At 37.7% G+C, this 12453-nt stretch overlaps 1 protein-coding gene and 1 long non-coding RNA gene across 2 annotated transcripts in view; both read left to right on the forward strand.

The window, feature by feature from the left end:
* LOC141363883 (uncharacterized) lies at positions 1 to 1448 on the forward strand. The gene is made up of 3 exons (XR_012369482.1): positions 1 to 384; positions 899 to 962; positions 1126 to 1448. It is a non-coding gene; the product is annotated as an uncharacterized lncRNA (long non-coding RNA).
* A 1116-nt stretch (positions 1449 to 2564) lies between these two features.
* ift122 (intraflagellar transport 122 homolog (Chlamydomonas)) overlaps positions 2565 to 12453 on the forward strand; it is a 171224-nt gene continuing 161335 nt past the window's right edge. Inside the window, exons 1-4 of the mRNA XM_073867399.1 lie at positions 2565 to 2745; positions 10602 to 10668; positions 10840 to 10924; positions 11010 to 11088. Coding sequence (XP_073723500.1) covers positions 2687 to 2745; positions 10602 to 10668; positions 10840 to 10924; positions 11010 to 11088 — 290 coding nt within the window. The 5' untranslated portion in view covers positions 2565 to 2686. The remainder of the gene's footprint in view (positions 2746 to 10601; positions 10669 to 10839; positions 10925 to 11009; positions 11089 to 12453) is intronic.

A 12453-nucleotide genomic window follows, 5' to 3' on the forward strand; every position in this document is an offset into this window, starting at 1 on the left:
AAAAACAGTATGCGAAAAGTACCCGGATGACCTACTACTTCCAGTTAGATTTTGCAGTGTGCATACGATGGACACTCAGGGGCGTCGCGCCCACACTTTTCCTGGTGAGAGGGTTCAACACCCACACTTTTTATGCAGTTTTGCAAGAACGCCTTATTAAAGTCGCTCCTCCGTTTCTCTGGCCGCTCTGTGTGTCTGCTGCGCTGCGCTGCCCTTCTCCCCCCTCCCCTCTCAAACATGACGCCAGCTTTGAGTATTACCGGCTGATGATTGGCTGTTCTGCCTTAAGTCCCGCCTCTCTTGGTGGGTTAGATTGATCGGTAAGCTCCGTCAGCTCGCGCTGAGGAGGCGGGAACTTTGTTTATTTACATCTCCATTTTTCAGGTAGGCTACCTTGAATTTGTGTTTAAAAAACTTTATTAAACACTTAAATAACTCTATGTATGCTTTTGAGGTTTTTGAATAAGCTTGATGTGTATTTGGGACTAATGCTAATTGGGTTATTGTTCAGCAGCTGGCTAAATTGACGAGGATGAGGGATAGATTGCAATTGTTTAGCAGTGTATTTATGGGTTTATTCCTAGTGCAATCGATTTGATATTTTGAGCATTGTTTGTTGATTAGCTGAATACTTTGTTAATACTACCGGTTGTGTATGATTGATTGTACTTGTTGAGGAGAAAAAATGAGAAATGATGACATAGTTCTTCAACAGGTATGCAAACAATGAAAGAAAAGTGTAGCCTATATTATTTTTTGATGTAAAAACGGTAAATTGTTACATTATTTAGGCCACCAGAGAAAAAGCTTTTCAGGGCACAAGTAGCAAAATTTAGCAGTCACAGTCCTGTCAGACCCATGTCACTATCAAGCTTACCATTATCTTTTTGTCACGCAGTATAAATAAGATACAGAAAAGAAAGAGGCAGGAGAAGATTGACACCTTTTTCAAGAGAAATCCTGTAAGTGAAGTTGAAAGCTGAAAGTTGATAAATGTTGACATTAAACAACAGTAGCCTATTACCATTATATATTTTTGGATTAATTTAGTATATTACTTTTTAAGTTTTACTAAGGTTTGCTAGTACCACAGCCTTATTCCTTTATCACTGCACCCTTGTTTAGGAGATGAGGTTGCTGGAGGCATCAGTTTAAAGAGAGAGAGAGAGAGAGAGAGGCACAGAAAGTTTCACAGGTGAGCAATGAAAAATGAATGTTACAGTTAGAGAAAGAGGTCTATGAGAGAAGAGAGGATGTGTTTGTGTCATGGGTGGTGCTTTATTCCATCCCAGGTGCACATACGCGTGTTTCTGGTGTGTTTATATCAAATTTAAAATGTTATCCATCCCCCACACTTTTGAAAAGCTTGCTACGCCCCTGTGGACACTACACTATCCCATGATGCCCCAGGAGAGAAGTTATCCAACGAAGAAGATGACGCATCCATTGGGCCACTGTAGTAACACATGAAACAAGATACACACGTTATAAAAAAAAATAACAGGTTTAGGAATTTACTTATGGTTGAAAAAAGCTTTCGGGACCTACTCTCGCAAAACGGTAACGAAATAATGCAATGTGTGATTCCTCATATAATACAAATCTAATAAATCAAATATGATGCTATAGGACAAACTGAAATTTAAATAGAATGTATCACAAATGTCCAACAGGATTTTTAAAATCAAATAGGATCCTATAGGATAAACTGAAATTCCCCTGAAATAAATCTGAGAGTCCTAAAGGATTTTAGGAATCCATTAGAATCCTACAGGACAAAGTTATATTCCAATAGGATTTTTTTGACAAGGGACAAAGGGCACATAATAAATAAATCAATCAATCAATCAATCAAATGTGGCAAGAAAGGATAAAGAGGAGAAGGTGAGACAGTTATATCAAATTAAATGAAATGTTAAAGGAAATAGGGAACCGGAGAGAAGAAATAGTGATGACAACCCTGCTGAAAAAAAAATAAAACCATACAGAAAATTCTAATGGTTTTCATTAAAATACCAACAGGAACCATTAGCTTTTACCATTAAAACCACTGCACTGTAGTGTGTTTTGGGCCATATTCCATTAGAACCAATAAAATTACCAATAAAACCAATAAAATTACTGTAATAGTGTCTATTGGTTTTTTAGCAGGGAAGGCAAGCACCACACAGGATTGTGTGAAGAATGTCAAGTTGAGGAAACAGTACAGTCTCAGAGATATCAAGAACAGAGAGATAAGATGAGGATTGACCTGAATGATATAGAAGAACAGGAGAAAAGTTACTGAGCATGAATAGAGTACATATTAGTGTGACATTTTTGGAAGGATTCAGGGATATACAGTAGGATTTGAGGTAATATGAGTAAATGTGAGGGAGGAATAATGAATAAACAAATTAGTGTATAGAAATAAAGAGTCTTTTTTCTGTCTCTTTTCTTATATAATTGAAAGGGAAAGGGAATTGGAAAAAGCCTAATGGAATTAGAGTGTAGACCTATCATCACATCTACAATCCGGAACAGAGGGGGCGGTAATGCACCCTATAAGCTGTATGCCAACCGCCGTAAGATAAAGAGAAGAAGAAGATTTGTTGCGTTTGAGTCTAGTCTGCGTTGCTCACTCGTTTTCACTGCTGTCCTTTTGAGTCCATGTATATTTCAGAACACGCAGACATATCAGTCAATAATGCGAGCTGTTCCCACATGGATAGATAAAGTGCACGATCGGGATAAGGTTGAACAATGGTAAACTGTTTTTTTTTAACATCAGTCGTATAGCAAGATGGATGTGGCTAGCAACCGTTGCTATGTAAACATTATGAGCGTCTGGGCTGGACTGAGAGAGTTACATGTCATTTTTGCACATTCGATTTGTGTTCTTTATGTAGATGCATTGTTACCACGTAATTTTACATTTATCATACTGTAAAGAAAAGGTGCGATATACAACCGCCGTGAAGATGGTTTCGCGGAATCATATTCAGACTTCTTTTGGCTCTGAATCCGCAGTGTGCTGCTTTATGCATGTAAACATCATTATTTTATTCATTATGATTTGTGAATTCGCGTGACCCTGCTGTAGTTTAAATCTTTCATTAATTTTAATAATCAATAGGGCTTATTCGCAAACACCGAAAGTAGCTAACCGCGGCCATATTGTTGATATGACATCTGTTCTGCCCCTAGCCATAGACATTATATACGTAGACACCTCATGACGTGCTGGGACGCATCAAGCGCCGGCGCCATATTGGATGGGTCTCCTTACTGTACGCTAGCATCAGAGTCAATGGGAGTTAACAGAAAGAAAGCCATACTATGGCCGTATTTTGTGCAGCTTACGGTTGCAATAACCGGCGCAGTATTGATTCCAGATCACATGGGATTACATTTCACAAGTAAGATTGAACAATCATTTTGGTTATTTTACGTTATTATTAAGTGTGCTTGCAAAAGCACACTTATTGCTCTTCTTAAGTTTTATTATTATTATTCCCGGGTAGGAAGTAGTTTATCTCAGGAACGCTTTCATGTATTGAAACAAAACTTTGTACATGAATTTGGGTCTCCAATGTGAGGATGCACAACATCAAAAGAACATATTTTTTTCTAAAATTTTACGCTGCCAAACAGGAAGTAGTTTATATCTCAGGAACGCTTTCACGTATTGAAACCAAACTTTGTACATGAATTTGGGTCTTCAATGTGAGGATGCACAACATCAAAATAACACATTTTTTTTCTAAAATTTTACGCCGCCAAACAGGAAGTAGTTTATATCTCAGGAACGCTTTCACGTATTGAAACTAAACTTTGTACATGAATTTGGGTCTTCAATGTGAGGATGCACAACATCAAAATAACACATTTTTTTTCTAAAATTTTATGCCGCCAAACAGGAAGTAGTTTATATCTCAGGAACGCTTTCACGTATTGAAACCAAACTTTGTACATGAATTTGGGTCTCCAATGTGAGGATGCACAACATCAAAAGAACACATTTTGTTCTTAAATTTTACGCCGCCAAACAGGAAGTAGTTTATACCTCAGGAACGCTTTAACGTATTGAAACCAAACTTTGTACATGAATTTGGGTCTCCAATGTGAGGATGCACAACATCAAAAAAACATTTTTTTTTCTAAAATTTTACGCCGCTAAACAGGAAGTAGTTTATATCTCAGGAACGCTTTCACATATTTAAACCAAACTTTGTACATGAACTTGTAACTCCAATGTGAGGATGCACAAACTAAATCTGCGGCACCAGAGCAAGCACACTTTTGCAGTTCCTCCGGAAATGCATTTTCATATTATGTCAATGTTCAGCAGGAACTGGTACTCTCTCTCATGATCTCTCGCTGTTTTTTCTTCACATTTGAAGGTTTCCCAGTGATACAGGCATGAGGAGGCAATGGGAAGTTGCTATAAAACAGGAGGGTTTTGTTGTGACAGAGTCGTCAAAGCTCATAGACTTAGAAATGCCCCTAGCCGCATAGACATTATATACGTAGACACCTCGTAGACTGAGATGCCTATTAGAGCTGATGTATCGCGCGGCCGACATCTTGTATGGGTCTGCAGTGCGCTACCTTGCATTCATTTCTGATGAGGAATAATCATAACTCCTCTAATTTTTACCGGATTTTCACATGGTTTGAGTTGTTATAAGCGGCAGAGATTTAGTTATGATACAGGACGCTGTCACACATTGAAAAATACTGCTTTCATCCTAAAATACCTTGTATTATGCTCTTTAAGTATGGCATATTGACAGAGGCAGACACTACTTAAGTATTTTATTTTCTACATAAAAGTAAATTTTCAAGTATCTGTATTTTATCAGTGTTTTTCTTTGGAAAACTTATATTCCAAAGCATATTATCATAATTTTTACTCCACTACATTTCATAATTACAAGTTTTTGGTTTATATTTAAGTACATTAAACATCTACTTTTTTACTTTTACTTAAAAAGTACTTTAGTACACTATTTTTATGTAATTTTTACGTAATTAGGTATTTTATGTAATTAGGTATTAAATTAATTTTAATATGAATTAATTGAGAATAAATTGGCTGTGAGAATTTTCATTCCAAATAGCGGCCGCGCTACTGAAGCGCCATCTAGTGGCTGTTGTTTAAAACGAATCTGAGTTTCCACTCATGTTCTTCTATACTCTTTGCTACAGAGCTTTGACGACTCTGTCACAACAAAACCCTCCCGTTTTATAGCAACTTCCCATTGGCTCCTCATGCCTGTATCACTGGGAAACCTTCAAATGTGAAAAAAAAACAGCGAGAGATCATGAGAGAGAGAGTACCAGTTCCTGCTGAACATTGACATAATATTATAAATAATAACGTAAAATAACCAAAATGATTGTTCAATCTTACTTGTGAAATGTAATCCTATGTGATCTGGAATCAATACTGCGCCGGTTATTGCAACCGTAAGCTGCACAAAATACGGCATAGTATGACTTTCTTTCCGTTAACTCCCATTGACTCTGGTGCTAGCGTACAGTGAGGAGACCCATCCAATATGGCGCCGACGCTTGATGCATTCCATGTCATGAGGTGTCTTAAGAGAAGATGAGCTTGATTGGTGTGGACCCAAATCAAATAGAACCAATAGCCTTAAGTAAAGATCCGTCCTTATCGCCAGGCGTAACTTATCCGGATATTTATAACTATATCGTTCATACAGTATCCGCATACATCATACAAGCACTGAAAGGCCGTTCACATTATAACGATAACTATAACGATAACTATATTATCGTCCACATCACCAAACAATACGTTTATGCTAATTCTCTCCGCTATTCTCTTCAATATAAAATGATTAAAAAAAATATTTATCATAGTAATCTTTATAATGTGAACGGCCCTTAATTCCCTACCTAGTATCAATACCAGACCTATTATTATGTTCATATAGTTATTAATATTAATAACTGTCTCAATTTATGGCAGCTTATTTGAAAGAGCAGTTTCAGCCACTGCTTACAGCTAACCATATGTGATCAAACTATTGTGACAGACTTTGCTGTGAGGCATATATCCCTAGCGTTACCTGTGGTAAAATGATGGGGACAGACTTTGCTGTTGAGAATCTCTCCTTCGCTGGCTCAACTCCTCTGTCTCCTTCCTTTCATGTTTTCTGACAGTCGGTATCGCATAAAAACTAATTCCGGGGTTCTTTTTGCTGTTGTTAGAACAGCCGTGTATTTAAAAAAATTACATCGATAATACCATGGATAATACCGACGCTGCCTCGCTTGTCAATTGACAGACTGACAGTTCTATGTCAACAACATGGCCGCCGCGAACATTGATGATGTAGATCAAATAACTCCTATTCCAATCCTATTTAAATACATATGAGGGCATCTAAAGTTTTAATATGATTTGTGTGGGAGGTCATTTTTAGGAATTGGTGGACCAGTTCCCTCAAAGGCATAGATTACTATTACAATTAAAAAACGTTTATTTGTCGTCTTCCGCATTGATGGCTTAACATGATTTGACTGCCACAAACTTTGCTATGAAAAAAATCAAGCTGTACCAGATGACGATCGTTTCAGTCTTCTGCAAGTGATTCATGATCACTGTCTCCCCTCGCCTTTAGTGAAAACAAAACATTTGTTATTTTTGATGAGGTATTTGTTTCATAGTTCAGTTTAGCCACTAGTCAGACCATTAAACAAACTGGAAGTTAAGTTCTGCCCAGTGTAAGTTTTGATGATCACTCTGAATCTGATCTCTATCAAAAGTCCTTCACAGAAATGGAATTATGTCAGCTTTTTGCTAATTGGGTGTTTTTGAAGAAACCTACCCATATTTGAGAGGTGATAAAGAGAACTAATAAAGTTAGGATGAACGGTTTTTTGTTGTTGTTTGAAAGCTGAGGTTCTGTTCTTTCATTTGATATATTGTATGTTTCTATATTTAAGAGGAGCATTTTCTGGAAGGCATTAAACTTTTGTGAAAATCATGAAAAATGCTGGCTGGCAACTTAAAAAACAACAACGTTAAAACGAGTTAAAAATAGTGTTAAAAAGAGTAACTAAACCTTAAACCAACTTTTTTTAGTTAATGATCTGTAAGAATGATGCTTTATTAGTGCTGTTCATTGATTTTAGTAAGTTTTTTGACATTTGGATATAATGTATTTCAATACTACAATATATGGTGTAAAAACGTCTAAGTGCTGCCCTCTTCAGGTTGAACGGTGGCTACTGCTGTTGAATTTTCCTATTGGATGTTGGGTCCAAAGAATAACTTGTGACGTAAGCAGGTTCAAGCTCACCACGCCCTTGTTACGATCTCACCACACACTTGGTACGAGCTTAGTTCGTCCCCTCTATCTCCGTTAGGATCTGCCCACTTTTCTCGCATTTTTCAAATATTGCCAGTGGGTGGAGTCAGGCTCTGAACAGGGGTTTAGTTATGCTTTAAGTATAGGCCTACTTAAAGTAAACATTGGCTGTTAGAGATACCAATGGCATATATCGCAAATTCTCTCTCTTCTCTTCTCGGACTATTTTAGTCCGGCAGATTTCCGCAGCTGCGGAGTAGCACAGTATGTGGGTGACTCGTCCATAGACTTAACGGAGAGAAGTAGCGCCGGTTACAATGTTCTTCCGCAAGGCGCATGCAGTTTTGTGCGTCCCAGTGGTCCCATTGTGTAGTTGCGTACGTATGTCTCTGTTGTTAAAGTTTATCATATGGTTTATCGTAAATTTGAGACTCATTTTAACAATCGGGAGTCATGTAAACATTACGTCACGTGCGTCTTTTCTGGTCAGTCGTCATGAAAACATGGCGTTTGGACCAGAGTGAAAACAAAGTACATTTCACTGTAAACCACCAGAAGCGGTACACTGAAAAAAATGATTCATTGAATTTAATAAATTTCTAAGGTAAGTGGTTGCAATCAATCCACTTACGCTACATTTAAACAAAAGTTTTATATTTTATTTTACTTTACTAATCTTTTTAGGTTAAATGTAGCTTAAATAAATTGATTGCAACCACTTACCTTAAAAAAAAAGATTAAATTCAATGAATCATTTTTTTCAGTATAAGTTATGTATGAAATCACTAACTGTCGCTTTTTAAATTATTTGTTATTTATTCCTAGATTTATATTTTTTATTTTTCAGTTGTGTCGGACTATCAAACTAGACCTTTTTTTTCACACGTAGATTAATATGAAGGGGATAAAGCTTTTAACCCTTAGCGCAGGAGTCAAGTGTTTTCTTTTAGAACAGTAAAGGTAATGGTTCAATTAAAGGACTGTTAAAAGAAAAGCTGTAAATTAACAAACTATTAACCTACCACATGTTGTAGGCATAAAAGTTATAAATTAGGAAATTTGTCATTTTGAAAAAGGCTTAAAACAATGCACTGTATATTCATATAAAACCATATCCGCACTGCTGCTGTAGCCCACCTTTTGTTTTGAGACTTCAATATGGCAAAAAAGTGCTAGCTCGCCATTAATCAGATAGAGAAAGGTTGGCAAAAAATGCATCTCAAAACTTATTAGATTGATGCTTTAAAATATGTAATGTAAAAAAATTTCTTACGGGGAGCATGCCCCCAGACCCCCTATTTTGGAAATAGTTGAATCAATGTTAAAATGATTGTTATTTTACAATAGACAATTATTATTTTTTGTGTGGAAAAGGGTGGATGGTGGCAGCGGAGCTCATTGGGTGCTCAGCACCCCTAAAGCTCTAACCCTAGAATCGCCTCTGCTGTTGGGTTGTCCTACTCACAATATGATTTAAAGGACAAGTTCGGTATTTTACACTTAAAGCCCTGTTTTCAGATTGTTTATGGTGAAATAGAAGGTTTTGACTGAAATTTCGACATATGCGGCTGCCCTGAGAATTTTCGGGGTGTTTGTGTTTCACCTCACACCTCTACAATGGGTTTAATGGTGCACTGGAACAATCCTTCCTAAAATGCATGAAACTTTCGTTTACAAAGACGTGAAACTCACCGAGTGGTCAGGGGTGTTCACTGATATAGTCACACAAAAATCGCTGCAAAAGATGCTTTCCAACAGCTGTTTTAGCATTCGTTGTTAACTTGTGGACCTATTTTTCCAAACGCCTCACACCCGTACATTCTTCTGCTTAGAGCTTGAATAATAGACACTCCAGCCCAGGTAGTGGCGCTAATCCGCCATTGCCAATTGCAAGAATAGAAACAAAGTTCCCGGCGCGGCGTAATACCGTTCCTCATAGCACATCTAATACAAGTCAATGGAGTTGGCAAAAACTACAATAAAACCTGTTGGAGTGCGTATTTTGCGGCGATTTTTGTGTGGGCGTACCGGTGAGCGCCCCTGGCCACTCGGTGGGTTTCACGTCTTTGTAAACGAAAGTTTAATGCATTTTAGGAAGGATTGTTCCAGTGCACCATTAAAAATGGGAGGTGAAACACAAACACCCGAAAATTCTCGGGGCAGCCGCATATGTCCAAATTTCAGTCAAAACCGTTCTATTTCATCATAAACAATCTGAAAACAGGGCTTTAAGTGTAAAATACCGGACTTGTCCTTTAAGTATAAAAACCGGACGAATCCTTTTAAATACATAATCTGATTGATGTCTTAAGGTGTAATAACCATAGTATAAGCCGAATAATTGACTCAAGGCCTTTGAATTATTAGAAAAATAATGCACACCCAAGGTGTAACGGCATCACCACATCGGGTGTGCATTATTTTTCTAATAATTTAACAGCCTGTCGTCAATTATTCCTTACTTATAACGTGTAAGCAGAGAATGTCAGAGTGTATTGGGTTAACTATGCGCACTGTGTTTGGCTCATTGTGTTTGGGGGCGTGGCTTAGCCATAGGTCAATTCTTTTGTGCTGCTGAATGATCTCAGCTTTAGAGTGGATATTTGACGAGCTCCCTGATCTCTGCTTCAGTCCAGTTTGCAGACATTTCTCGTTGTTAATCTGCATGTAAATCCCTCATTTTAAAAAGCTGAACCATAACTTCATTGTTGGGATGACATGCTGTGACGAGCTCCCTGATATCTGCTTCAGTCCAGTTTGAAGACACGACACACCCCGTATGGCATTGTTTCTCCGTCTTGTTCACACAAAGGGCTTTCCGGGAATGTTACTAGGTCCTCTTTCCGGGTGCGATCCCACAACATTTACATGTTTGCGTTCACACAGAAGCCTGTCTGCCAATTTTATGAGTATTTTCTGGGGCCAAAGTGCTGTGTGAATGAGGTTAATAATAAAGCACGGATATTAGGCCGGAGGACTGGGGTCACATAAATTCACGAATCGTAATGAATAGAATGTGATGATGTTTACATAGATAAAGCTGCATTTTTGGATTCAGAGCCAAAAGATGTCTGAATATGAAACCACAAGGCTCTTTCCAGCGGTCAGGAACCAAGCTGAGCACCCTTAATGATGTTGTGCATTCTATCTCTAAAACAACATGCAATGGCATACTTTCTTTTGATGTTAGTTTTACTAACTAACATGGCAGGAAATTTATTGTCCGTTTACTGAATATTTTATTTTAGTAATAAAGTATATTATTAATTTTTTTTTCAGTATTTATGATCTTGCCTTCAAACCGGATGGCACTCAACTGATAGTGGCAGCTGGCAACAGAGTTCTGGTATCACACAATTTACAATGTTTCACAAATTTGCATTGTCTTAAAACCTAGTGCGCTGCCTACCTATGCGGTTGTTTGAATTATTTGTAGTTGTGTAAACTTTCTAATTAGCAACTGGAAAGAATTAATTAACTAAAGATATCTATGTGTAACTGATGATATGTGTTTCAGGTGTATGACACAGCGGATGGCACACTCATACAACCATTAAAAGGACATAAAGACACGGTTTATTGTGTGGCTTATGCTAAAGATGGTAATTATGTGTGTATAGTATATGTGAGTTATTGTTTATGTTCCTAGCTGTTATTAATGTAAGGCCTTTCTTTAATCTTCTTTAGGAAAACGTTTTGCATCTGGTTCAGCAGATAAGAGTATAATCATCTGGACCTCAAAATTAGAGGGTATTCTAAAATACACGTGAGAATGTTTGCTAAAATTTTTGTTTTACAGAACACTGTTTTGTATGCATGTCTTTTAATGATGTTTTGTTTTTTGATTTTTAACACAAACAATTTAATTTATCTTAAAGTTATTAGTTAAAGGGGCGGTTTCAGGACAGGAATTAGACTAAAGATAAATGTAAGAGTTGTCCAAACTGAAAACAACTTGCTCTGACATGTCTTTAAATACATCAGTAATCTCTGTTTTGCCTCAAAATGCACACAAGTAATGTTTTTAGTAAGGGATGTATGTTAAAACTAGTTATATTTCCTAATTAAACTAATCCCTAGTCCTGGTTTAAGCTAATCCATGTCCGGGAAACCACCCCAAAGTCTTTTAAATGTTTGGAATATTATTTCAAATTGTACTGCATGACTTACCCTGGGTTCAAACCAGCCGCGTTTGAGGCGTCAAATTAGCGTCTACCGCATCTAGTTTGCCGCTTGAACATTTTAACTTTACTTGCTTCATTCCCCCGTGAAATTTTAGCCATTGAGACATTCACGCAGAAATTCGCCTCATGAAAGGGGCTTTTGTGACTGCATGCATTTCCTGCGTCAACCTTCAATTTGCACCATTCGCGCCATGAAACCTTCAGATGTGCGTCAACGCGTCTCTACATTCATTGACTTAACATTGAAATCACTTGTGCTTGACGCCTCTACTGCGGCTGGTCTGAATGCAGCATTACAGTTAACATAATGTATTTTTTGTGTGGTCCATGTCCTATACATGAATATCAGATGACGTCACTCACTTCTCAAACTCGTCTGCCGCCATCTTGAGTATCTGATTTGACAAGATTGATATGTCAGTCTATATGTTTCTGTCATCTGTCAATCATAAACTTTGCATTATTTGAAAGCTAAAACACTTAAAGGGGGGGTTTAATGGTATTTCAAGCATTCTGACTTATTAACACAGTTATAGAGTTGTTTCCTCATGCTAAACGTAGGCAAAGTGTCAAAAATGCAGTTGGGCGTGTTTCAGAGTATTTCTGTGCTGAATGCACTTCGCCAGGGTTCGTACAAGTTTCGGCTAATTTTTTTCGATTACGGTTCCAACTGACGTTTCAGGGGTTTTCGATACGTATCACTTCTTTATATGGGCTTCCGCCGGAAAACTTCCCCCGGAAAACCCGCCCAGCCGTCAGTCAGCGGGAGACGCTAGAGCTTGCTAACAGCTTATCACGCCACTCAGCTTTGTTTAATTTCAAAAGTCAACAATGGCACAACAAGAAGTGTGTTTTTGGATGTAAGGAGAAGACATCCAGCCTTATGGAAACAATGGATATAGTTTATTATCCGGATTAGCAGCGGAGTTTTGCGTGTGTGTTTGATG

Source organism: Misgurnus anguillicaudatus, chromosome 5 (assembly GCF_027580225.2).
Source record: "Misgurnus anguillicaudatus chromosome 5, ASM2758022v2, whole genome shotgun sequence".
In the NCBI taxonomy this organism is placed as follows: domain Eukaryota; kingdom Metazoa; phylum Chordata; class Actinopteri; order Cypriniformes; family Cobitidae; genus Misgurnus; species Misgurnus anguillicaudatus.